The sequence below is a fragment of the Dipodomys merriami genome, unplaced genomic scaffold (assembly GCF_024711535.1).
Source record: "Dipodomys merriami isolate MVZ:Mamm:240054 unplaced genomic scaffold, mDipMer1.0.p SCAF_16, whole genome shotgun sequence".
Lineage (NCBI taxonomy): Eukaryota > Metazoa > Chordata > Mammalia > Rodentia > Heteromyidae > Dipodomys > Dipodomys merriami.
In genome coordinates, this window is record NW_027202937.1 from 14,052,501 (window position 1) to 14,079,761 (window position 27,261).

The following is a 27,261-nucleotide window of genomic DNA, read 5'->3' on the forward strand; positions in this document are numbered from 1 at the left end:
CTGTTAATCTGATTGCTATTTTTTTTAATCTTCTTGATTGTTGCTTCCCTCTGTTTCCTTTTACTTTAATTTTCTCTTTGATAGTCTGAGATGAAAGTACAGATAATTGAATTCACTACTTTTTTTCTTTTATAATATAAACGCTTTTTCTATATTCGTGTCCTCTATACAAAGATTTAGCTGCATCTCACTCATTTTGGTCTCTGTAATCTATTTCATTTAGCTCAATATAATTTAAAATTTCCTTGCAATGCTATTTAGCTATAGTTTATTTTGTTTGCTTTCTGTTGTTGACTTCTGGTTTAATTCTCTGTGGTTGTTTCCTGATTTTACCCCCCAGGACCATTTTCTTGACTATACATATGATTACAATTACTTTTACTCTTTTTTTTGTTTGTTTGTTTGTTTTTGTTTTGTTTTGTTTTGTTTTGTTTTGTTGGTCGTGGGGCTTGATTACTTTTACTCTTGCTCAACATTGTGGCTGTGACTGTCAACACTTTTAACACACTATGCTCATTAGACTGACTACTTGGATTTCTCCCTTGATGAAAAATACTAGTTCATGCTTTTGATCATTTTGGTTGAGTCATTTGAGAAGCATGGGCCAGGATTCAATAAGAAAACCAGGACCACATGGAAATACATGGGTATATATACATGACACATGTTTGTATGTTCAGAGTGAGGAGTGTAAGAGCTAGTTAAGCAATCGCAACAATGAAGAACTTGAAGTGCACAGGAAGGTTGTAAAGAGGGAAGAGGAACAGTAGAACAATCTGGACTCTATAAGCATGGAGTCCTGTAAAGATGAAATGAAATCTGCATCAGGTCTTGTTGCCTCTGGCCTTTAAGGTGTGACTATCTTGTAAAAGCCAGAGCGCTTTTCTCGGTGCTAAAGGTAAAACTGAGGGATTCTGAAAATTGAAGGAGGATCCAGGGCAAAGTGGAGCAAGTGTTAAGTGTAACTGCTGCCTCATGATTGAAAACTTAAGTCAGCAAGCAATTTAGCAAAAGCTACAAAATAGTTCTACTTGGCTTTTTCTTACAAAACTCCCTCAAGAATATTTCTTGGGAAACGCACTGTATTAAATATGTAAGGTCTTATCTACGTGGGTTTGATTACAGAAACTAATAAAGAATTCTCTAAAAAAAAAAAAAAAAAAGAATATTTCTTGGGGAACCATCCCAACTAGAATATATACAAAAAGAAATTCTGAGAAATGTAGTTCAGCCTGGCCAAATTGTTATTCTAGGAGTGAAGATAGAAGTTCAGATAGCAACTGAAAGAAACAACAGCAATAAATACCCTTCAAATTACAATAATAAAAAAGATAATGTTTTAGTGTTTATATATACTAATAGGATGCTTTCGTTCTTATAAGTTTGCAATAAGTCTTGTTATATGCAGTGTCTATGTCCTTCAGTTTTGCAATCTCCAGTATTTTCGTATTGTCTTTAAATTGCTTTATGTTTTAAATTTTTCCTACTTTTAAATAGTTTATTGTAAGGGTGATGTGCAGAATGGTTACAGTTACATAGGTAAGGTAATGAGTACATTTCTTGTCAAACATTGTTACCCCTCCCTCTTTTTATCCCACTTTCCTCTCCCCAACTCCTCTTCCCCCAAGTTATAAAGTTCATTTCCAACATAGTGTCTTGTATCACTGTTGCATTGGTTCACCCTTTGTCCATTGTCTCACCATTTTGTTATTCTCCTTCCCTTCCCCAAATCATATAAACATATACAAATCACAGGGCACCAAAATCAAAAACAGTGACAACAGGGGATAAATCAATGTGTGTGTGTGTGTGTGTGTGTGTGTGTGTGTGTGGTAGGGACATGAAGGAAAAAAGAAGTTCACACAGTACATTAAGAAAACCCAAAACCCACCGGGCGCTGGTGGCTCATGCCTGTAATCCTAGCTACTCAGGAGGCTGAGATCTGAGGATCGCGGTTCAAAGCCAGCCCGGGCAGGAGAGACTGTGAGACTCCTATCTCCAATAAAACCACCAGAAAACCGGAAGTGGCGCTGTAGCTCAAGTGGTAGAGTGCTCGCCTTAAGCTGAAGAGCTAAGGGACAACGCCCAGGCCCAGAGTTCAAGCCCCACGACCGACAAAAAAAAGAAAGAAAAAAAAGAAAACCCAAAACCAAACCAAAAACAAACAAAAAATGAAAAAAAAAACTTATTTCCGTATCTTGGAGTTCCTTTCAAATAGCATCATTTTATATGGTCATATGTAGATAGTTATTGAGTCACTGTGATCTGCTAGGACTATCCTAGACATATATTAATTATTACAAATGAGGGAAACCATGGAGCTTATATTTCTTTGAGTCTCACTTACTTCACTTAATATGATTTTTTCCAAATCTTTCCATTTCCTTATGAATGGGGCAATGCATTCTTTCTGATGGAAACATAGAATTCCATTGTGTATATATACCACATTTTCTTGATCCATTCTTAAGTTGCTTTATGTTCTAATGTCTCCTTTTTTCTTTTTTGGCAATGTTGGGGGTCAAAATGAGGGCCCTACACATATTAAGCTCATACTCATCATCTCTGCTACATCTAATGTTCAACTGTATTTGCACTTCTATTTCAATGAGTTTTTTTTTTTCTACGTGATTTTTCCCCCTGCCATTTACTTTCTTTTAAAACACTACTGTCATTTTCCTGTTGCCTAGAATACAAGGACTCTATTCTGTGCAGAGTAAACCACAAAACCACACAGTACTTTAAGAAAAAAAAGTGCCTGGAGAATCTTCTCACTTTAGCTTTACCCTGGATCTTGGCTGATCTGGTTAGACAGCTGTGATTTCCTTGGCAGTTCTACACTGGCTGCAGGATATCTTTCAAGTCCAGCCCCTGCTACCACAGCAATGTTTAGACATGGCATTTTGTTGTTTTTATTTTCTGACATTTATGTGTTCTCAAAAAGTGCATCACAAGAAAATCCAAGGCAAGGATTTCAACGACAGCAAAGGAGATCAAAACACCATCATCACCCCTTAATTCCTTGGCCAGATTAGTTTCAGATTGTCAAGAGGATAAGGGATCAAAGCACAAGTGCACTCGTAGTCGGCAGGATTCGAACCTGCGCGGGGAGACCCCAATGGATTTCTAGTCCACCGCCTTAACCACTCGGCCACGACTACTGGCATGGAGCGCTGCTCATGATATATACAGGTCGACGGAAATCTCACGTGATAGGTGAAGTGTGCAAACGTTTCCATCCTTGTACAGCGTGGTGAAAACGATTAAAATCAGGGGGAAAAGTTGTCCTTTCCCTCGTCCCGGATCACTGAGAGTTCTGCAAAGACGCCAGCCCACCCGGCTGCAGACCGGCTCCTCCAGCCCCGGCCTCCTCCGGAAAGGACTCTGTGCGAGGGCCGGTCCTTGCGTCAGGAAACCCTTCTGGTTTGGTTTCCTGGGCTCGTACTCTAGTTGGATTTTGGTTCTTTGCTTCTAAATTTAGTTAGCTCAGGGTTTTCCTTTTCTCCTTACATTTCGATCTCAAGTTCAATATTTTCCCCACCCTGAAACTGATTTCCTCCTCTAACCCGGTTAGAGAATCCTAATCTAAGCGTGCGTGCGTGCGTTTAAGGAGAAAGAGGAGGAGAAAAAGATGGGAGAGAAGATTCTTTGAGAGAAGTCCATTGTGTCAGAGGAGTCAGGGAAGGGTGAAGAGAGAAATTAGAAGGGAGAGAGATGGAATATTGTTTTGCCAGACATAAGATCAGCTCTGATTAGCCCTTGGTTGCTTTAATGGGAGTGTAATCCGGCAAGAGCATTAGGCAGATTTTGGTATCTGCAATATATATACATATATAACATTTTGCATATATGCACTATACATGTTATAAAACCACATATTTATATAGTTATAGGTGTAATTATATATGTTAGATTTGATAGCATGTTGATTAAAGAGTTTCAAATTTATGTTTATGAGAAATATTGACCTGTAATATTCCCTTGGTATCAAAGTTATCATGTAATCATGAGTTAAACAATGCTTTTTTTTTTCTTCCTAGTTAAAATGGCTTGTGAAAGATTGACATATTTATTTGTTGGAAGAATTTTCAAGTGAATGCATCTAGACCGAGAGGAGCATATGAATGACATTAAATTAAATGATGGGTTTAATTTCTGTAAATGGCACAGAACCGCTGAAATTTCCTGTTGCTTTTTATATCAGTATGTCCTTTTATTGTATAATGAGTGTATCCATTAAAAAATAAACCGATTTGATAAAGTGTTTCATATATCTTACATCAACTGTCTCAATAATGACCTGAATACAAAGGGAAAAGTTCCATAGCACTTATTGAATGCTTATCTTTAAAATTCACCTTTAGTTTTTAACATGGAATATGGTCTTTCTTTGTATTTGTAATATTTGTAGTTTTGATTATTGCAAGTTGGTTATTTTGTAGAATGTTTTCTAATTTGTATTTGTTTGATGATTCCTCTGAGTCAGACTACACATTATCACCAAAAACATGAAAGTATAAGCTGGCCTCACCTTAGCACATCATTATCTAGGGAAACTTATGTCAGGTGTCTTAGCAAAATCTGTAGTATGGACCTGGTTAGGGTTAGCTATTTTTCCCTTTGTGTAACCAAATCGCTTAGTTTTTAGAGCTTGCTGTATTTTTTTTTAATTGAGTATTTCTTTGGAGATGAACATAGTTTAAGTTAAGATACTTAAAAAACTGTTAGCGCCTCCCCGTCGGGGAATCGAACCCCGGTCTCCCGCGTGACAGGCGGGGATACTCACCACTATACTAACGAGGAGTAGGCGGGAGAGTGCTCTTAGAAACTCTTCATGAAATTACTGCTATCCCTGCTGGTTTTCTCTATGCAAGGTGAGTCAATACACAAATCGAATTTGTTCCCATCTAGTCCGAGTCCATCGGCTCCCGTTACTCCCTCCCTGTGAGAACCCGGGAGGGGAAAGCGCCCCTCCCCATAATGAAGCTGCAAACACCGACTGCTGACTTGAGTTCCGTTAAAAAAAAAAAAAAAAAAAAAGACAAAACCAAGACGCTCGTGGTGAACCCATTATCGTTTCTCTGCATCTCACTCCAGCGAGAGTTCGCTTAAGTCACATCTAAATACGGTTTTCCGGTGAAGCGAAAGTTGCATTCAGAATAAAACGCTTCGTAGTCGGCAGGATTCGAACCTGCGCGGGGAAACCCCAATGGATTTCTAGTCCATCGCCTTAACCACTCGGCCACGACTACATAAGAGCTACTGGTGTTGTTCAAATCATCAAAGGGAAATGCCATCTAAATCATCAAAGGGAAATGCCACTAGGTGGTCTCTGGCAAGATGGAAGGGAAAAACAGATAAAGATGGTTTTGAGGGCCTGGGGCTGTCCTCTGCAATTTCAATAGAAGCCCTATGATGATGTACAACCGTAATAAAGAAAGCCAGCCTTTCTATTAGCCACACCCTGGACAGCATTGTAAGAGGAGGCTTCGTCCTCTAGTAACACTGTTCCTGACAACTAGAGGCCTCTATTTCCCTCACCAGACACCTCACAAAGAAGTGGAACCAGACCTCCGTCCTAGTTCTAAGTCTCACACATACATCTTTTCCTCGATGAATACTTAGGATTTTCAGGAGGGGATGTGCTTAATTTGTATCATGTGGAGGATCGGAAAATGATAGAGAAAAGTTTCTGCTCTTAAGCTCCTGTCTAGAATCATCTCTTTGCTATCATCATTCCTAAGGGAATAGTCAAACCCTTTGCTTCTGCACATGCTCTATATTTCATAGTGCACTTTTACTACTCCAGCCTGGGTAAAGACAAAATTTACCATATTTTCTATACCTTTTCTGGCATTCTAGTGGTGTAGGCTAAAAACTCTTGGCCATGAAATTTTCCTGAGACTTTTAGGAGCATAGATTACTGCAACTGGCCTTTTGTCTACTTCCTGGAACTATATACTAATATAAGAACAAAGGGAAATTACCACAAATAGACAAACCACACAGTCTAAATAGAAAATTGAGGAAGAGGGAAAAGGAAGAATCTGAGAAGAAAAAGGAGGAGGAAAGAAACAGGGAAGGAAGGAGGGAGAGAGATTTTATTTTTCTTAAAAAGATTCAAAAGCAGATTATAAAAAAAATCAGTGGTTTTATTAAGAAACATGCTCTGAAGAAATAGACACCAAGTAGTTTTGATTTTCGGAAGTACTGGGCAGGCACTCTGCCACTTGAGCCATGCCCATTTTCTCCTTTTTGAAATGAGATCCTGAGGGTGGCAGAGTGCCTGCTTGTAGAACAAGGCCCTAAGTTCAAACCCATACACACATATGTATTTTGTAACAATCCTGAAGATAAAGAGTCTTAGACTTTGCTGCCTGGGGCTGTCTTCTAATTCTAATCCCCAGATCTGAGGTTCCTGAATAGTTATGATTACAGGCATGAGCCACTGGAACTCTGCTCCGAGCTCGTATTAACAACAACAAAAAAATCATGGTGAAGTATTAAAGGACTATCCTAGACTGAATAATTAACTTCCCCACCGCATCAATTCAATTATCCTCCAGTATGATTTTAATTATGCATTTTCAATTTGCTTTTATCCCCTTTTACTTAGTATCTTATTACAGTGTGTTTCCTCACAGCTTTCTTTCCTGTTCCATTCATGCCACGTCTTCTTGTATCTACTGAGACTACCTAACGGTCTTTTTCCTTTACCTGTGACATTCAGGCACCAGAATTTCCAATTCTAGGGCTTTGTCAGTCAACAAGGTGAGCACTTGATCTTAGCTCCAGGATGCAAATATTGGTGACAAGCACAGAAAGTGAGTGGACCACACCTTTAAAATATAAAAACCAATTTGTTGGAGTTTTTCCATATATATTTTTTATTGTAAAAATACTGTACAGAGGGGTGGAATTTTTTTAAATAAGAAAGACGTACTGATAGATTTATCAGCTATGTGTTGGATGTAGGCACATGCAATGCACTGCCAAGGGGTAAAACACGGTCACACCACCTCTAAATTCCTTAGTATTAAACAAACAAACAAGCTGCAACCCATTTCAAAGTAATGAGAACAATTTAATAGGTCTTGACCAGGATTTAAAACATAACAAAGGAATAGAACTCAGATTAAAATGCAGGCCAAATAATAAAGCATTGGGTTATGAAATGTTTGCATTTTAAAAGTAGTAGCATATAAATGCGTGCATATTTTTATATATACATATATATGTATAAAACTTTTTTTTTTTTTTGTCTGCTGTGAGTCTTGAACTTTGGGCTTCCCTCGGCCTGTCAGCTCAAGGGAAGCGCTATACCATTTGAGCCGCAGCACAACTTCCGGTCTTCTGGTGATTATTTGAACCACGATCCTCAGATCTCAGCCTCCTGAGGCGTGAGCCACCGGTGCCCGGCTAAATATGTATACTTTCAAAGATCATTCAGTCAGAGAAACGAAGCTGTTACCATACACAATCCAAAGAAGCGGAAGCAAATTCCTGGAGAGTGAGACTGTTTGTACCCTCCCGCGACGGGAATTTACACTTTGGTAGCCTGGGAAATGTAGTTCAAGGAATTTGCGTGGTGCATTCTGGGAGCTGTAGTTTTGTGTGCGCGGCCTAATATAGACGGTGGATGGGCGGGGTCTCAAGACCGGAAGTGACCGTGAAGCCCACGGTGGGTGTGGAGAGAGGTTGCAGCTGAACTGGTCCGGTAGGTTTAGCTCCCTGCTTTAAGGTGTGCTAACTGACCCAGTGCTTCCCGACTCTGGATCCTAGTGTGTGGACCGCTCTGGGACGGGAAGGAAAATTCAGGTATCCACCGTGGCAAACGCCACTCCTCTCGGCTTGTGACGTCACCCTTTGGGCTTCGCGTGACGTGGCCTCTGCCGGAGGAAGCCGGGGAGTCCTCGAAGGGGGCGCACCTCGCCTCCTTCGGTGCGTGGCAGTCCCGCCCAGATGCCTTGGAGGGCTTTGTTCTTTTGTTCTGTTCTCCGAGGGAGTCGGATGCCACGCCTCGCCCGACCTGTCCATCTTCCAACATTTACCTTCTGCAACAGGTGTGACCCACTGTATCCGAGCCCGCGGGGCATGCGAGGTGCTAGGGGGCACCAAGGTAACGGGCCAGATCTGTGGGCGCCCGTGGCCAGATTTTTGGGTGGACACCGAGGGACTTTGGATCGAAGGTTGGACTCCACGCGTGTTTTTTTGATCGCTTCCCTAGTGCTCTCCTGGGCGGGACCTCTTGGTCAGTCTGTAGGGCTCTCAGGTGTGATTCTGTGACGTATGTTGCTGACTTCATCCTGTGTCTGTTAGGACAGCAACCGCTGAGTGCTAGGGGGCAACTCTGCACGGAGAGCTGGACATCTGAGCTTCAGACCTCAGTGTCAGCCGGACGCTGTCTTGGGGAGCCTCGCCCAAGTTCCAGAGGAACGTGATGAGCTCCTGAAATGGAAGGTAATGGGAACTGCTTTGGAAAAAACAGGCGACAGAGGCTAGGGACAGTCATGAATGGAGGACCTAGTACTTGCAGAGCTTGAAAAGGAGGGAAGAGGGAACCGAGTGCTTAGGGTAAGTAAAGAAATCCCCTAACAGTCCAATGGGAAGTTGTTTCTGACTTCTGAACTAGGGAAGAAAAAGAAGCAGACATTCATACTATACGATCCTCAAGTGATTTCTCTTTATTAATATTTTAGAATGGTAATTTTGTAGTTATCCATCTGTTCGATGCAAGAATCCTTGCAGATGGCTATTTGTCAAGCTTATTCCAGAAGTGTGGCATTAAACTCGCCATTTTGAATACAGATAGCTCCCTTATTTTTAGTTCCTTATATTAACCAGAAGTGCCTGTTTCTGTAACTTCGGTGTTTAACTTAGTTCTTAGCTTCAAAAGCAGGAGACATCTTTCTTTCAATTACTGCCCTTATGTATGAAGTCAGCTGTTAAAAACACTTTTTTTTAAAACAGTTACAAGCCACAATTCTTTTTTCTTTTTTTTTGGGGGGGGGGGTCTGGTCCTGGAGCCTGAACTCTGGGTCTGTGCACTGTCTCTCAACTCTTCAGTTCAAGACTAGCGTTCTACCACTTGAGCCACAGTACCACTTCCAGCTTTTTCCCTTTTTGCTTATGTGGTGCTGAGGAATCGAACCCAGGGCCTCATGTATGCAAGGCAAGGGTTCTACTACTGAGCTACCTTCCCAGCCCCCAAGCCTCAATTCTTTTGAGGGATTCATGTGATACCTTTTGAAACTTCTCCGAAAACTCTTTTGCTTATAGCATTCATTTTTCTTTTACTTCAGTGCCTAAAATTAAACATAGTTCTTTAGATGTCCTTTTTTTTTTTTTTTTTGGTCAGGGTCTGGTTGCTGCCCCTGACCGCTTACACTCAAGGATAGTGTTCTACCACTTTGAGCCACAGTACCACTTCTTGTTTTCTAGTGGTTAATTGAAGATAAGAGTCTCATGGATTTTCCTGCCCAGGCTAGCTTTGAACTACTGTCCTCAGATCTCAGCCTCCTGAGTAGCTATGATTATAGGCCTGAGCCACCAGTGCCCAGCTGCTTTGTATTCTTGACAGCAATTAGTTGTGGGTTTTTGTTGTTGTTGTTTTTTGTTTTTTGTGTTGATTCCTGGGCTTGATCTCAGGGCCTGGGCAATGTCCCTGAACTTTTCTGCTCAAGGCTAGTGCTCACCACTTGAGCCACAGCTCCACTTTCAGCTTTTTTGGTGTTTAATGGAGATAAGATTTTCACAGACTTTCCTGTTCGGGTTGGCTTCAAACTGTGATCCTCAGATCTCAGCTTTCTGAATATCTAGGAGGATATGAGTCACCAGCATCCAGCAACAATTGGTGTTAACTGTGCCTATTTAACCTTATTCTATTCGATACTATATGTTATTGTGATATTTAATTTACATTAATAACAAAGTTTAAAGGTCTTTTAGCAGACTTTTAGAGAGTCATCTATATTTCTGTTTTTTTGTTTGTTTTGGTAAGTCATGGGGCTTGAATTTAAGGCCTGGTTACTACCCCTGAGCTCTCTTGGTCAAGGTTAGCACTTTGAGCCACAGCTCCACTTCCAGTTTTTGAGTCGTTAAATTAGAGATAAGAATCTCATTGGGAATTTTTCTGCCTATGCTTCCTTTGAACCGTGATCCTCAGATCTTATCCTCCTGGGTAGCTAGTATTATAGGCATGAGCCACTTGTGCCTGGATTTGTATGTTATTTGCGTAGCAAAGAAAAGGCAAGACACATATTTTGCCTCACTTAGTGAGGCAAACGACATGGCTCATACAGCTAAACACATATTACTTAGTGAGGAATATGGGTTTAGCTGTATGAGTCATGTCGTTTGTATCTAGGAACACAACTGAATCTTAAAACAATACAAGCTCACATTTGTAATCCTAGCTACTCAGGAGGCTGAGATCTGAGGATTGCAGTTCAAAGCCAGCCTGGGCAGGAAGGTCCATGAGATTCTTATCTACAGTTAACCACCAGAAAACCAGAAGTGAGCTGTGGCTCAAGTGGTAGAATGCTTGCCTTGAGCTGAAGAACTCAGGAAGTGGGGCCAGGCCCAGAGCCCCATGATTGACCAAAACAACAACAACAACAAACAATACCTCTTTAGCCCACTGAGGAGGGTCCCACATAATAATTACTGTATGTCTTTAAATTCTGAACTACAGAGAAAGTGACATAGTTTCTGTTATTTCTAATAGAAAGATGTAGTATGGTTTATTCTGAGAAACTTAATTTGGGCAGAATTCATTGGGTCATCATCATCTTTCTCCTCTAGATTTGTCCTCTGCCTGTCTTCCAGAAGGACATACCCTACTCCCATCAGCCAATTTTCAGGTAAGTTGAGATTTCCTGAAGTACCATTTTACTTAGCGTGGGATTTTTTTGGGGGGGGTCCGGTCGTGGGGCCTGAACTCTGGGCCTGGGTGTTGCCCCTCAGCTCTTCAGCTCAAGGCTAGCACTCTACCACTTGAGCCACAGCGCCACTTCCGGCTTTTTTTTCTTTTTGCTTATGTGGTGCTGAGGAATTGAACCCAGGGCCTCATGCATGCAAGGCAAGTGCTCTACCACTGAGCCACCTTCCCAGCCCTTTTTTTTTTTTTGTCGGTTGTGGGGCTTGAACTCTGGGCCTGGGCGCTGTCCCTCAGCTCTTCAGCTCAAGGCGAGCGCTCTACCACTTGAGCTACAGCGCCACTTCCGGTTTCCTGGTGGTTTATTGGAGATAGGAGTCTCACGGTCTTTCCTGCCCGGGCTGGCTTTGAACCGCGATCCTCAGATCTCAGCCTCCTGAGTAGCTAGGATTACAGGCGTGAGCCACCAGCGCCCGGCTTTTTTTTTTTTTTTTTTAAATGCAGTATGTTTATCCAGAACAGTGTTGGCAATTTATTTTGAGCTCCCATCTGCTCTCATTCTTGGATCTGCTTTCCAGGCTTCATAAAATAATCTTACTTCTTGCTTAGTATTTTGCCATGCTTGAAACTTTTTCGATGGTTCTTTCCCTGGCCTTAGGTAGTTTCATCATACCTACACATGACTAATACTTCACTAGATATTCATAAGTGTTAGAAATAGCTTGGGATATTGGGGTATTGTGTAGGAATAAAGACATCAACTGGAAATAACTTGGCAAGGCATAGTTTTCTTCTGCAGTAGGGTGTACCTGGCAAGCAAGTATAAAGAGCAGGCAGGCTGCTCCCTTTTTATTCCTAACCAAGCATGCCCCACCCCTCTGCTCACATTGGCTTAGTTCAGGTTCACAATCTGCAAAAGGATCCTTAATTAACAGGTTGTAATTAAAATTTAAGGCGCTTCCAATAGAATGTCTTAATTAAAGTGTTCAGGAAAAAGATATCTGTAATTAAAATGTAATTAGCAAGGGCCCAAGCCACCTGGCCAAAGCAGGAACCCTTCAGAAAAATAATTCTCAAGATTAACAGAAAGGAGGCAAACTACTCTGATAGAAAAGACACTTTTTTCCACAATAAGGAAATCTTTGCAGTTCCTATTTCTCCTTGTGTAACTTTCTCTTCTCCAGTAGTCTGTCCTGTGAATTATAATTATCTTTGATTTCCTCAAAGTCTCAGTTCTTCTTCATTTCAGACATCTACTGACATTTGATTTTGAACAGTAAGTTTGTTGAGGCTGATCCAATATAACCTTTCTATAGGGCTGTGTTTCTGCGAGTCATGACCAGCCTTGAATTGAGTAATCCACTGGAATGACTCACATGACTTGGCATAACTCATAGCTAAAAATTGCTGCACCAGACTTGCAATAAAGATCAGGAGGAAAAGAACATTCATAAGCAGAGTGCAGAAAATCAGGTGCAGGCTTTTAGGTTTTCCCTCTGTGACAGTTGTTCAAATGTACTTTTCCCTCTAGCTATGGATCTACTTATACCCTGAGAAGCCTGTTTAAGTTGTGGAGTCTCTCAAGAGTTCTAAAGGGGAATTGATCACATTGCCCTATATTGATCACATTGCACTTATACCTGCCATATAGTCAGTTGTGGTACAGACCCCATACTACTAGACACCAGCTACACATCATATTTAAAACTATCCTAGTGCCCCACAAACACAAAATAGCATTATTACTTGGATTGATGACTGTAGCAATCCACAAGCTATTGAGCTTGTTCAGAAAACATAGATTCAGGCATCCCTGATATTTAGCAAAAATAGCCTCAAGTTAGACTCACCTTACCCCTTAAGTGTGCTAGAACTCTTTATGGAGACTGATTGTACATTTCTAAGCCTTGCATTGTTATTTCATGCTGGTAATAATATTGCCAAAGGAAGTTATATTCCAACAGATTTTTGGAAGTCTTCCTCTGTGGAGCGCTCTTTTCTCCAGGGTATGCCAGTCACTTTCCAGCCTCGACAGTTCTAAGTTGCCACTTTGGCCCCCTCATCATAGCCAGACAATTGCTTTGCTAGAATTCTCTCTCCTTATTCTGCAGTCTGGACAGAAATTCAGGCAGAGAAACATTGAGAGGATGGTGGAATTTACAGAAATCCATCTCACTTCTCTCATGTTTGCTATTCATACACTTGCTCAGCGTTATTGCATACAGCAGGAGACCTAGTCCTGTTAGTCTGTTGTGGCTAGATGCATATTTCTAATGCTTTAATATAGTTTACCATTTAAAAATACAGTTAATGCACAGTGTCAAATATTTAATAAATACAGAAAAATCTATTTTCCTTGCACTGCCTCCAAATCCTATTTCCCAGTCCCCTGATAATGTTTGGTTGGGTATTCTTGAAGAATTCTATAATGAGGCACTATTTTCATGATTTTTACAAAGGAAAAACATGCCAGCATCATTTTTACCTTGTCCATATTTTGTAGTGCTTCTGTCAGTATTGCTAAATGTTTGGTATTTCAGGAATCAGTGACATTCAAGGATGTGATCGTGGACTTTACCCAGGAAGAATGGAAACATCTGGATCCTACACAGAGAGATTTGTTCAGGGATGTGGCCTTGGAAAATTATACACACCTGGTCTCAGTTGGTAAGGATGACTTCCCTGATCGAAGACAAAGGAGTCTGGTGGAGGAGGATTCTCTTTTGTGTATAAATGTGTTTCACATTTAAAGTTTAGGAATCAAGAGTTGCTAAATAACAAAGTTTTGTATTTTCTACTCCTTTAAGGAAAGGAACAAGCCACGCGCCATGGCTTATGCCTATAATCCTAGTTAAGTATATATATATAATCCTAGCTAAGTATTTTTTTTTTTTTTAGGGGTCCGGTCGTGGGGCCTGAACTGTGGGCCTGGACGCTGTCCCTCATCTCTTTAGCTCAAGGCTAGTGCTCTACCACTTGAGCCACAGCACCACTTCCAGCTTTTTGTCTTTTTGCTTATGTGGTGCTGAGGAATCGAACCCAGGGCCTCAGGCATGCAGGGCAAGCGCTCTACCACTGAGCCACCTTCCCAGCCCCAGGAAGCTAAGTTTTAAACTGATTTAAAACCAGCCCTGGCAGAATAGTCTCTGAGACTCTTATCTCCAATTAACAAGCAAAAAATGCTTGCTTGGAGGTATAGACCAAGTAGTAAAACACCAGTAATGAGTGAGAAAGCCAAACAATAACACAAGGCCATGGGTTCAAGGCCCAGTGTAACACACACACACACACACACACACACGCACGTGCACGCATGCATGCACGCATGCATGCACACCAAAAGAACAAACGTGATTTTCTTGAATCTAGATCAGTTTCTAAATTGTACCACCACATCTGGGAATTGGCAATACTGAAGCTTTGTATGTTATCAGTCCCATCATATTTGGCCTGCTTTTTCCTTTTTGCAGACAGATTTTTTTTTTTTTTTGTCTCTCTGAGCAGGACTCCAGGTTTCCAAACCTGATGTGATTTCCCAGTTAGAGCAAGGGACCGAGCCATGGATTGTGGAGCCAAGCATTCCAGGAGGTGCTTCTGGAGGTGAGTATCAGATTTGAGCAAATGGGTACCACTGATTCCAACTGCCAGTCTGGTAAGAGAGGATTTTATACATTTATGTGTACAGTACTCTTTGAAGTGTCTCCTATAAAAAAAAATGAGAGGGCTGGGATGGTGGCTCAGTGGTAGAGCGCTTGCCTTGCATGCATGAGGCCCTGGGTTCGATTCCTCAGCACCACATAAGCAAAAAAGAAAAAAACCGGAAGTGGCGCTGTGGCTGAAATGGTAGAGCGCTAGCCTTGAGCTGAAGAGCTAAGGGACAGCGTCCAGGCCCAGAGTTCAGGCCCTACAACTGGACCAAAAAAAAAAAGAGAAATCCTCTATTCTAGACTCTCATGTCGTATCATGTCACTGATTGTGGCAATATAGATTTTATTTTTACATTCCTCAAGAAAAGGTGTCCTTCTATGCCTTTTTTCTAAAGCAAACCTCTTGACCTGGACTCTGGATTCCATCTCTTCCCATTTCCTTTGGGACCTTTTTTTGTTGTTGTTGTTATTGTAGGGCTTGAACTTAGGGTCTGGGCACTGTCAAAGCTAGTGCTCTACCATTTTGAGCTACAGTTCCACTTCTGGTTTCCTGGAAGTGGAGATAAATCTTAGGGACTTGGGCTGGCTTTGAACCATGATCCTCAGATCTCAGCCTCTTGAGCAGACATGGGCCACTATCATTGGGTCCTTTGTGACTTTGATCTTATAATTGTCCTCTCACTTTTTGGCTCTGACAATTTCCTATTTTGAATTTACAGGCTCTATTACTGTTACCATCAAACAAATAGCCCATCAGTGTTGACTACTGTGTGTTTAGTTGGTAGCTTTCTGATCTGGGTAACACTCTACTTCTTGATTATCTACTTTTCTGTCTTCTTGTTTCTTCTACTTCTACTTTATGTGTTTGTTGGTAAATTTAGTTTTATTGATAAGCCTTCATTAGTACATTTGTATGTGTGTGTATGTGTGTGTGTGTGTGTGTGTGTGTGTGTGTGTGTGTCTACATGTCTATAAATACTTTCTTTCTTTTCGTACTGGGGTTTGAACTCAGAACCTCACCAACTAGACTGGTGTAGTACTGCTGAGCCATGTCTGCAGCCCTGTTTTTCACTGTTATTTTTAAGATATACCATTGCTTCCTGCCAGGCATGGGCTTGATCCATACTCTACCTATTCTAGGCTTCTCAACATTGTGCACCCTTGTATCCAGCTGCCTTTTCTTCCATTTCTCCTGGGCAGGACTGATACTAAGATCCCCCCAATCTCAGCCTCTCTTGTAGCTTGAGATTACAGGCACACACCACTGTGCCTGCTGTGGTTTGACATGAAGTCTTGTGAACTTTTCTACTGAGCTGGTCTTGAACCATTCCCAGCTCCCAGGTATCTAGGATTATACCTGCACCCCTAGTGTGTGTCTCAGTGTGCTATCCATCCCATCACCCTCAACACTATTAAGGATCTCTTAACCTCTGCTCTTTCCTCACATTCATTCTTGTGGCTTCTTTTCCTTCATTTGAGCTGATATTTTGTATCTTTTAACAACCTGCATATCCTAGTACTTCCGATATTTTCCACTTTCAAAAATCTATTATAGTCCAGTCCTTCATTTCATTTCCTAATTCTTAAAATTCCTAGACTTAAACTTGTCTCCCTCCCCAATTATTTTCTCTACTAATCACAAATGGCTAATTTCTAGCAATGATGCAACCTTTATTTCAGTGTTCTGAGCTAACACCTATGAGAGACTTAGTCAACACCTTCCTATTTGTTATCTTTAAATCATGATTCTTAGATTTTTATTTTGTTGTTCCTTATCTAAGAATATCATCTCTAGGGTTTCCCTCTCTAGGGTCATCTCTAACTACCTCCTTAAATGTAGTTTCCTTACTTGATACTTTATAGTATCTATAAAACGGACATAGGTATTCTCCTGTCACTTGTACATTTTTTTTTTTTTTGATAGTTGTGGGGCTTGAACTCAGGGTGTGGGTGCTGCACCTAAGGTCTTTCCCTCAAGGGTAGCATGCTACTACTTTGAGCCACAGCTCCACTTCCGGTTTTGTGGTTGTCAATTGGAGATAAGAATCTCACAGCCTTTCTTGCTCAGGTTGGCTTTGAACTGCAGTCTTGAGATCTCAGCCTCCTAAGTAGCTAGGATTAAGGCATGAACCGCCAGTGTCCGGTCACTTTCACAATTTATTTATTCTCTTTAGTTCCTTATAACTGTCTCCTCAAATAATAGGGCTATATATCTAAAAATACTCAAACACTCCAGGAGGCTTTTTAGTTGTATTAGATGGTTCTCACAGCCAGGCACTGGTAGCTCAAGCCTGTAATCCTAGCTACGCAGTAGGCTGAGATCTGAGGATCATGGTTTAAAGCCAGCCTGGGCAGGAAAGTCCATGAGACTCTTTATCTCCAATAAAACCAGAAGTAGTGTTGTGGCTCAAGCGGTAGAGCACTCGCCTTGAGCTGAAGAGCGCAGGGACAGCACCCAAGCCCAGAATTCAAGCCCCACCACAGACCAAAAAAAAAAAGATTCTCCTTCTTTCCTTCTTCCCTTTGTCCCTCCCTCCCTTCTTCCCTCTCTTTCTCTCTCTTTCCTACTCTCTCTCTCTTTCTCTTTCTTTGTCTTTCTCATGCTCTCTCTTTCTTTTCTTTATGTCCAGAGAATTTTGGCATTTATTTTCTTTCAGAGTGGAATACAAATTGTGTGGATATTTCTACAAAAGTGCTGCCTGTAGAATCAACAGTGGAAAAACACAATAAATATGGTTCTGGGAGTTCCAGTGTCCTAGAAACTTGGGAATCTGAAGGCAGTCTAGAGAGACAGCAAGCAAATCAGCTGATATCACCAAGAGAAATAAAAGTAACTAAAAAGGCAATACCCACTTGGGAGAGGAGCCGTGTAAATAGTGAATTTGCTAAAAGCGGCAGTGTAAATTCAAGCCTCAGAACACAGCAAGAAATATCTCCAGAACAAATCTCTACCAAAAAAAGTGTCAAACAAAAGTCACACCCTATTAAAAAAGAGAAGTCTTGTAAATGCAATGAATGCGGTAAAGCTTTCAGCTATTGTTCAGCGCTCATTCGCCATCAGCGAACACATACTGGAGAAAAGCCTTACAAGTGTAATGAATGCACAAAGGCTTTCAGCCGGAGTGAGAACCTTATAAACCATCAAAGAATGCATACTGGAGATAAACCATACAAATGTGATCAGTGTGGAAAAGGTTTCATTGAAGGTCCATCTCTTGTACAACATCAAAGAATCCATACTGGAGAAAAACCCTTCAAATGTGATGAATGTGGGAAAGCCTTTAGTCAGAAGACTCACCTTGTTCAGCATCAGCGGATTCATACTGGCGAGAGACCATATACTTGTAATGATTGTGGGAAAGCCTTCAGTCAGAGAGGCCACTTTATGGAACATCAGAAAATTCATACAGGAGAAAAACCTTTTAAATGTGATGAATGTGATAAGACATTTACCAGGAGTACCCACCTTACTCAACATCAAAAAATCCACACTGGAGAGAAAACCTATAAGTGTAATGAATGTGGAAAGGCCTTCAATGGGCCCTCAACATTTATACGTCATCATATGATTCATACTGGAGAAAAACCATATGAATGTAACGAATGTGGGAAAGCCTTCAGCCAGCACTCAAACCTCACTCAACATCAAAAAACACACACGGGGGAGAAACCATATGATTGTGCAGAATGTGGAAAATCTTTTAGTTATTGGTCATCCCTTGCTCAACATCTGAAAATTCATACTGGTGAAAAACCATACAAATGCAATGAATGTGGAAAGGCCTTCAGTTACTGTTCATCCCTTACTCAGCATCGGAGAATTCATACTCGAGAAAAACCCTTTGAATGCAGTGAGTGTGGGAAGGCTTTTAGTTATCTCTCCAACCTTAATCAACACCAGAAAACTCACAGCCAAGAGAAAGCCTATGAATGTAAAGAATGTGGGAAAGCCTTTATTCGGAGTTCCTCTCTTGCTAAGCATGAAAGAATTCATACTGGTGAGAAACCCTATCAGTGTGACGAGTGTGGGAAAACATTTAGCTATGGCTCATCCCTTATTCAGCATCGGAAAATCCATACTGGAGAAAGACCTTACAAGTGTAATGAATGTGGGAGAGCCTTCAACCAGAATATACACCTTACACAGCATAAGAGAATTCACACAGGAGTAAAGCCTTATGAGTGCTCCAAGTGTGGTAAGGCCTTTCGACATTGTTCATCCCTTGCTCAACATCAGAAAACACACACAGAAGAAAGACCTTATCAGTGTAATAAATGTGAAAAGACATATAGTCAGAGCTCCCATCTGACGCAGCATCAGCGAATTCACACTGGAGAGAAGCCCTATAAGTGTAATGAATGTGACAAATCCTTTAGCCGGAGCAATCACCTGACGGAACACCAAAACACTCACACTGGAGAGAAACCTTATAACTGTAATGAGTGCACGAAAACATTCAGCCAGAGCACATACCTTATTAAACACCAGAGAATTCATTCTGAGAAGAAACCTTTTGGATGTAGTAGTTGTGGAAAATCCTTCCGGTATCGTTCTGCTCTCAACAAACATCAGAGACTACACCCTGACATGTCTACACTAGAAACATAATGAATTATTTTGCTTTGCCACTTGTTATGCACTGAAGAATCAGTGGATTGAAAAACTGCTTAAATATTTTAACTTTTTGCTATCTCGCTATAAAGTGGAAAATACATTGTGCCCAACAAATCCAATTTTATTATTGACCAATTTTGTGACATTGGAAAAATGCAACTATTTTAAGCTTTCTGAAATGAAAGATTTGGAGTAGATGGTTTCAAAGTTAGTTTAGAATTTTATACTGTTTTGTATATTTACAGTATGTTCTTATATAGGTTTGTTATATATTGGCATTTTGTGCACTGCATCTAGAATATGTATGTTTATGCATGTTTTGCTGGTAGAAGGAGCTTGTGCTTCAGTAACTATGAATCCACTATACTCCTGTCTTAATGCACTTGTTTAGATAACTGGCTCCTAATAAAAAGAATTATAAAACATCCTCAAAATCAAGGGTACATAATAGCCTAACTTATTGAGTATTCAAACTTTGTATCTAGGTTCAGTGTCCATGCCTGTAGTCCTAGCTTGGCAGGACACTGAGTTGGAAGGATCACTTTGAACTCAGGAGTTTGAGTCTAAGCTTGGCAACATACTGAGAACTTGTCTGAGAGCAAAGGATATCCCATAATATTTTTATTTCTAGTATGTTGTAAAATCCTAGATATCACAACTGCAGAACTACTTTTATAGTTATACCAATATTATTTAACTTTAGATGTTCATAGGAGTTACCTGGTGTCTTAGTTTGGGCTGCTGTAACAAATTACCATTGATGCTGGGCATTGATGACTCACACCTGTAATCCTAGTTACTCTGGAAGCTGAGATGTGAAGATCTCAGTCCAGGCAGGAAGGTTGTAAGACTTCAGTTAACCACCCAAAATAAACTAGAAATGGAGCTGTGGCTCAAGTAGTAGAATCTAATTTTGAGCTTCTCAGGGATAGTGCCCAGACCTTGAGTAAAGCCCCAGAACTGGCATGCATGTGCGCATTACCATTGACTAAATGAGGTTCAAATAGAAATTTGTTTTTCACAGTCTGGAGGCAAGGAAGTCTTAAAATTAAGGCACTGGTAGATCTGGTGTCTGATGTAGACATCCATTCCATATACTTAGGGTCAGTTGGCTTCTTCACCAAAGTGCAAAACCTAAATCACAGTGCAAAGTAATAGTCACTTCACTTAGCCAGTTTCAGTAGCAGGTGACAGACAGTGCAGTAACATACTGGAGAAGTATATTCCATACTGCATATGACCATTTGTCTTGTGGCTGTGTTCAGTAAACAGCCAAAAAGTGATGGGTCCCTTGTATTTTCTCCATACATCATGTAGTTCTTTATCTGGTTAGCACAACTGATAAATTTTTAGCCTGGCCTTGAATATGAAGACCTCTGAAATTGGGGTTGCATAAGAATTACTCATCATAGAAATGAACTTTTTAGACTCCACAATTGAAAAAAAAAATCAGTGCAGTTCTTTTTGTTTTATATAAATACCTAGTGACTGAACTGCATTGGAATAGTGTCACCTCCTTAAATGGAAATTCCAGATATGAAGAACAGGTGGATTTAGAAAACTGTGGCCATTTAAGAGTCAGTTAGCCCCCCCTCCCCGCTTTTAATCCTGGAGCTTGAACTCAGGGCATGGGCACTATCCTTGTCTTTAGCTCAAAGCTAGCAGTCTACCACTTGAGCCACAGCTCCACTTCTGGCTTTTCTGGTGCTTCATTTGGAAATGAGTCTTGATCTCATCCTGAGTAGTTAGGACTACAGGCATGAGCCTGTAATTTTAATAAATTTTCGTTAAAGTTTTTTTCCCCAAGTGGTAGAGATCTGCGTAGAATTGTTAAAGGTAACAAGATATATCACTAAAAAGGGGGAGACTGAAAACTGAAGAATATGAGAGCAAAAATCATACAGAGGGCAGAAAAAAGTATCTGTTACAAAGTTGCAGTGGATATTTGCTAAGCAATTAAGAGATGTGAAGGACAGAAGGTTGTGGGTGGAGAACAGATGACAGGCACATTTTAAAGGCAGAGGAGGAGAGGAATTTTTGAAACAAGAAACATGGAAGGACAGGATTCATCAGTGGGAGAGGAAAAGCACAGGCAGTAATGTATTACTCCCAGACATGGGCCTATCTGCCGCTTGATCTCACGATTCCAAATAAAAGGCAGGATGTTTGCTAGATGATTCATCTTTACAGACATCAATTCTAAAAGCACTTACTGAGAAGCTACTCTGTTCAGGGACATTGATGATATTCAGAATGAGCTGAGACCTAAGAGTATCAATTGCCAAAGTTATATATGTATCAAAGTTGGATTAGGTGAAGGGTTGATAGATGGTTTGCACCTCAATGTACTTTGTGTCTTCCAGCACACACAAATGTGCTTGAAATTGGCAGAGGCAACATGTATGATACTTTCACAGAGAGGTCTGTGAAGTCAGAAAAATAGGAACTCTGTAATAGGGAAGCAGTATCTGAAAAGAAAGTAGTATGAAGATGTTAAAGTACAGAAGGAATGATCTGGGAAGAGTTGAGATTTGTTAAGATTCAGAAGTACTAGGGGAACATAAAGAGGATGAGTCCAGGAAAGGGAGTCATTGAAGACTGAAAAAGAGAGTGGAAATGGAAATGTCTTCTGAAAGAGGCCTAGGTAACATGAACATGAGGCAGCAGAGGATTAGCTAGTCTCTAGTCTAAGCAGAATGCTGACCTATGTTTAAACAATTTTCTTGCAGAAAATTTCACAGTAGTATGAATGTCCATGTATCCATTATCCAGATTCAACAATGATCAATACTTTGCCATTCTTGTTCAGCAATCCCTACTTTTCTTATTTATCCCGGGAATGAGTGCTTTGTTTTGTAATGGGGACTGAACTCAGGGCTTCACACTTTCTGGCTTGCTTGCTTTCTTGCATTCAACTGCTCGAGTGCACCTCCATCTCCCTGGAGTATACAGTAAATGTAGACACTGTTGACTTGTTAGTATTTACCTCATAACAAGGATGTTTTTTCTTTAAACATGACCATAGGTAGGGCACAAAATTAGTTCTTAGGTATCATTGAAAACTATATTGTAAAAGAATACTAATATGAGAAAAATTCAAGATGAATATAGGTAGTAAATTTTTGTTCAGTATGAAACATTTTGTTACATATAAGTGATATATATAGTTTGTCTCTGATCCTATTTAGCATATATTGATATAAATATACAACTATCCAAAAGAAATGGGCTGGGTTTTGGCTCAGTGGCAAGGCACTAACCTAGCAAGTGCAACGTCCTGGCTTCAATCCCCAGTGACAAAACAGAAAAGACCAAAAAAAGACAGAAAAGTTTAAAAAGCCTAAAATAAAAGGATGATAAAAGAAATATACAAACATACCCAGGGGTTATCTGAATTTTTTTTTTTCTTTTTAGTCCCTTATGCTTCTCAGGGGCCTGGAGTTGGTGGGGTGGGGTGAAGAAGTATTAATAGAATGGGAGAACCTTTTTTGTAGTGACTCGTTTTTCAACTCACTGTTAGGGAAGAGAGTCCCTTAGCGAAATGAGTCCCTTCCCAGAGCATAGTCTACTCCTTCCCTTCTCCACAGCTCAGCATGCCCCCTTCCTAGTCAACTTCCAGCCCCCTTTACCTTGGGATGGCACTTCTCTGGGGCAGCTACCACTATCTAAGGCAAGAGCCCCTTAGAGTGACCTTCAAGGTCTGGGCAGTTGCAAGACCCTTATTTGGATAGCAGCCATCAATCCTAGTCCGACATGATGAAGCCCCTGGCCACACGGCCCGTCCACACCACGGTCTCCATCTCCTCGCCCTCCTAGCCCTTCCTGAACCTCCTAGGTTATGTAGGTCACTCCAGACTAGATGGCCGGTGCTGCTTCTCATTCCTGCCTTATGAGAAGGGGTCTTGCTGGCCCCTTTCCCGGCAACAAACCTTTCTTTGTTCTCTGCACCTGGATGATGTCTGCATGGTTTTCTGGCAAAGTCTAACTAATCTTAACTTGATATCAAACACAGTGTGCTCAGAACACACACACACACACACACACGCACGCACACTCCGTGCTGAGAATGAACTCTCACGTCAAAGCGTAAACGAGACGCTCTGAATTACGATTCGACCCAAGGCCCTTCGACTGCGAAGCACCGCCCACCTCGTTGGCGCTGTTTGTTTTTCACCAGGAGTTTTCGGAGGCCTGCGGAACTTGATCCTAGGACTTTTGGGAAATGTAGTCTGTGCTGTGAGAGCAGCGCGGCTCTGAGGCTTCTGGGAAGTGTAGTTCCAGGTGTAGGCTGCGGCGCTGAACCCGCCTCCCCGAGGTAGGAAAGCAGGTACGGTGCTTGGGTAATAGCACACTGCACTTCGTGCTACGCTGGGAGGACTTATTTGAAATTGTACACCCTTTTTTCCTCTATTGAAGAACGCGACTGTAAAGTAATTAGAAGTAACAGGAAGGAATTAGGTCGTTTATTCGATTCTTCTCCGGTGGCAGCTGCGTGGGTTTCAAGGGTCTCCAGATTCTGCTCCGGAGGCATTACACAGGGTTTTGCTCTGTTCGTTACTTCGACTCTCTCTGAAGAACTAGCAGCCCCAAGAGAAGACCAAAACGAAACAAAACCTTCAAGCTCTGACATTGTTTGACATATTGAAAGAGCGAAAATCTGGGAGCAATAGCCCGAGCTGGTTGTGGGGCAATGATCTCCTATTTGGCAGTAAAGAGAAACTTTAAACAAGGGGACCTTAAGAATCGGATGTTAACAGTGAAAATACCTGTTGTTGATCATTGAAAAGAGAAGAAGGAGAGCAACTGTATTGGCAGCAGAGTGGCGCAGCGGAAGCGTGCTGGGCCCATAACCCAGAGGTCGATGGATCGAAACCATCCTCTGCTATAAAGTTTTACACATGGGCAAATAAGATAGAAAAACATTCTGTTCTGTTCCTTGCTCATATCTTAGAAGTGTGCATCTAATAAATAATTCTTTGGCAGGCTATCATTTGATGCCACCCCCAAGGGTTATTTGGCAGGCGCTTCATTACTGAAGCCCTCCCCACCAGTACTGATTTGCTTTTTCTTACATCAGTAAATATTACAAAATATAACAACTTTATTCTTAACTAGTTGCTTTCCATTTCTCATCCTATGTTACAGCTTTCTTGGTTTTCGTTGTCACCAAAAAGATGTTTTGGGGGTGTCTAATGAACAGATACATATTCAATATCTCATAAGTGTTTATTGAGGGCAATCAATTGATTCCCAGCTCTTACAAACAGTAGGCAAATAAATAAGGATTGTGGTGTTGATGTAATTTACATTTCTTGTATACAGACTAATTTGCTTTTTATACTTAGTTCAGTCAGAACAAACAGCTCACCAGTGACTACTAGATAATATTCAGAGTATAGGCAGATATGGGTGTTCATTAAATTGGCCCCATGGAATTTAAGCCATCTCATCAGCTATCATTTCTGAGTCCAAATATACATCTGTAATACCACATAGCAGCTGTGGTATTTGCTATAGACATTTTTAGATGTGAATGAGTCTCTTCTAGCAATTCCAATATTGATAAGATGATATTTCTCCTAAAATAGATGCATTACGCAGAGTAACACTAATAAAAGTCACAGCAGGCTTTTTGGGGGGGGGCACAAAAATAGCAGATTAATTATGAAATATGTGGAAATACAAAGATTGTCTAAAACAATTTTAGAAGAACATTAAAAGGTTTAAATTCCAAAAAACCTTTACTTGATATAAACTGATTAAAACAATGTTTAAAGCTATACAAGTAAGTCAATGAAATGGAATTGAAAGTCTAGAGATAGACTCATCCACATAGATGGCCCCTTGATTTTTGACAATGGGCCAAAATAATGCAAAAGGAGGAAAATACTGTATTAAATAAACAATGCTAGAATGATGACATTTGTATGGGTAAAGAAGAGGCCCAATACATGAAATGAACTTGAAGTGGTTAATACAGTATAAAAGTTGAAAGGCTAAAACTTCTAGTAGAACGTATAGATTAAGATCTTCTTCACAGCCAGGCATGGTGACTCATACCTGTAAACTTAGCTATTCAGAAGGCAGAGATATGAGGATTACAGTTCAAACCTAGCCTGCGCAAGTAAGTCTGTGAGATTCTTATTTCCAATAAACTGCCAAAAAATTGAAAGTGGAGTATTAGTCTTAAGCAAAAAGAAGCTCAGAGACAGTGCCCAAGCCCTGAGCTCAAGACCCAAGGCTGACACAAAATCTTCACTATAATATAGTAATAAAAATTCCTTAGTAGAAAGCACTTACAATAGAGAAAATGCTCAAGAGAATATCATTGGAATTAGAATCTACTCCTCAAAAACACCATTAGCAAAATGGAAAAAAAATGACACAAATTGGTAGCATTTTTTTTTTTTTTTGTCAGTCTTGGAGCTTGAACTCTGGGCCTGGGCACTTGTCCCTTGGCTAGCACTCTACCACTTGAACCACAGCACCACTTCTGGCTTCCTAGTGGTTTATTGGAGATAAGAGACTCATGGAGTTTCCTGCCTGGGCTGGCTTTGAACTGCGATCTCCAGATCTCAGCCTCCTGAGTAGCTAGGATTACAGGCATGAGCCACCGGTGCGCCACTAGCAAATACTTTTAATACATGTAACTGACAACAAAATTGGATTCAGATTCTGTAATATATGAGCAAAATATTTTGCTAAATGGTTCATAAACGAATGTTAATGAGCTGGGCACCCATGGCTCATGCTTGTAATCCTAGCTACTCAGGAGGCTGAGATACGAGGAACATGGTTCAAAGCCAGCCCGGGCAGGAAACTCTGTGAAACTCTTATCTCCAATAAACCATCAGAAAACTGGAAGTGGTGCTGTAGCTCAAGTGGTAGAGAGCTGAAGAGCTGAGGGCCCAGAGTTCAAGCCCTAAGACCGACAAAGAAAAAAAGAAAAAAAAAGAATGTTAATGACTAGTTAATAAATGTAAGTAAAGGTACCCAACATTGATTAATATATTCAGTGACAGTTTAGGTTTTCAATTTCCAACTATTTCACATAAAAAGCTCCTATGAAAATTAACACAATATTTTAGAAATACACATAAACATATTCTGGTCATGGGGCTTGAACTCAGGGCCTGGGTATTGTCCCTGAGCTCTTTTGCTCAAGGCTAGCACCACTTCTAGTTTTCTGCTGGTTAATTGGAGATAATTAGGCTAATGAAAATTAAGACCAAAATGAGATACCATCGCACTCTCAGACTGGTTAAGTTACAAAGCAACTACTGAAAACCCCAAGTTTTGGCAAGTATATGTGGCAATTACACTTCACAAGTATTTGGTGGTAATGTAAAGATATTTAAGTGGGACAGTTTATATATGTAATCCTAGCTACTCAGGAGGCTGAGATCTGAGGATCATGGTTCAAAGCCAGCCTAGGTAGGAGAGCCCATGAGACTCTTATCTCCAATTAACTAGCAGAAAAACTGGAGTAGTACTATGGCTTGAAATGGTAGAGTGCTAACCTTGAGGGCTAGCACCTAGGCCCTGAGTTCAAGCCCATGATTGCAGTGTGTGTGTGCTAATATATAACATTATGTTAATGTATGCTAATATATGTTAATGTTAATTATGTTAATATGTAAAACATTGTTAATTTTATTGTGGCTTTATGTGGAATAGCTGGAAACTGAAACCCGAAACTGTCACTGAATATATTCATCGATGAATGAACAATGATATATTCAATAAATATTCTGTAATAAAATAGAATGCACCAAAACCACATAAAACATGGCTGAATACTCCACAATTACTCCGAATTTTTAAAAAACTAAGCATAGTCATGCACTGGTGGCTCACATCTGTAACCTTAACTACTCAAAGTAATAGAACTTTCAGACTTAAAAATATGCTTGCTTTATACCTCAGTAAAGTTGATCTACATATCAAGATTAGTAAGATGAGAAAAAAAATGGTGAGTACCTTGTATCAGGTGAAGCATAGATTTAAAATCAAATGGAGTGTTATTGACAAGAAAGGGATACAGATAAAAAAGATAACTAGGTAAAGAAAAAGAGCAATAAAAAATCACAAAGGAGAAATGTTAAGAAAGAAAAAATAAAGGG

General features: G+C 40.6%; 1 protein-coding gene and 4 non-coding genes across 10 annotated transcripts; 2 read left to right on the forward strand and 3 right to left on the reverse strand.

Moving 5' to 3' along the window:
- Nucleotides 1-3,079: 3,079 nt before the first annotated feature.
- Nucleotides 3,080-3,161, reverse strand: Trnas-aga (transfer RNA serine (anticodon AGA)). Its single transcript has one exon. It is a non-coding gene; the product is annotated as a tRNA-Ser (tRNA).
- A 1,570-nt stretch (nucleotides 3,162-4,731) lies between these two features.
- Trnad-guc (transfer RNA aspartic acid (anticodon GUC)) lies at nucleotides 4,732-4,803 on the reverse strand. The gene has a single exon. It is a non-coding gene; the product is annotated as a tRNA-Asp (tRNA).
- Nucleotides 4,804-5,170: 367 nt separating this feature from the next.
- Nucleotides 5,171-5,252, reverse strand: Trnas-aga (transfer RNA serine (anticodon AGA)). The gene has a single exon. It is a non-coding gene; the product is annotated as a tRNA-Ser (tRNA).
- A 2,415-nt stretch (nucleotides 5,253-7,667) lies between these two features.
- On the forward strand, nucleotides 7,668-19,572 carry Znf184 (zinc finger protein 184). Of its 6 annotated transcripts, none has more exons than XM_070024328.1 (6): nucleotides 7,668-7,717; nucleotides 8,320-8,460; nucleotides 10,804-10,862; nucleotides 13,417-13,543; nucleotides 14,381-14,476; nucleotides 17,154-19,572. In XM_070024328.1, exons 2-6 carry the CDS (start codon nucleotides 8,454-8,456, stop codon nucleotides 19,130-19,132), a joined length of 2,268 nt encoding a protein of 755 aa, XP_069880429.1. In that variant the 5' UTR covers nucleotides 7,668-7,717; nucleotides 8,320-8,453; the 3' UTR covers nucleotides 19,133-19,572. The 6 variants fall into 6 exon arrangements, with proteins under 6 accessions (XP_069880429.1, XP_069880428.1, XP_069880433.1 ...); XM_070024327.1 differs by having other exon boundaries at nucleotides 7,678-8,063; XM_070024332.1 differs by having other exon boundaries at nucleotides 7,678-8,063; nucleotides 17,181-19,572.
- A 4,379-nt stretch (nucleotides 19,573-23,951) lies between these two features.
- Trnam-cau (transfer RNA methionine (anticodon CAU)) lies at nucleotides 23,952-24,023 on the forward strand. Its single transcript has one exon. It is a non-coding gene; the product is annotated as a tRNA-Met (tRNA).
- The last annotated feature ends 3,238 nt before the right edge of the window (nucleotides 24,024-27,261 follow it).

Bases quoted from the DNA above. Each gene is read 5' to 3' on its own strand.
- Znf184 (XM_070024328.1), top strand. The intron at 10,863-13,416 runs GTAAGTTGAGAT...TTGGTATTTCAG, and splicing joins TCCCATCAGCCAATTTTCAG to GAATCAGTGACATTCAAGGA. The intron at 14,477-17,153 runs GTGAGTATCAGA...CTTTATGTCCAG, and splicing joins TCCAGGAGGTGCTTCTGGAG to AGAATTTTGGCATTTATTTT.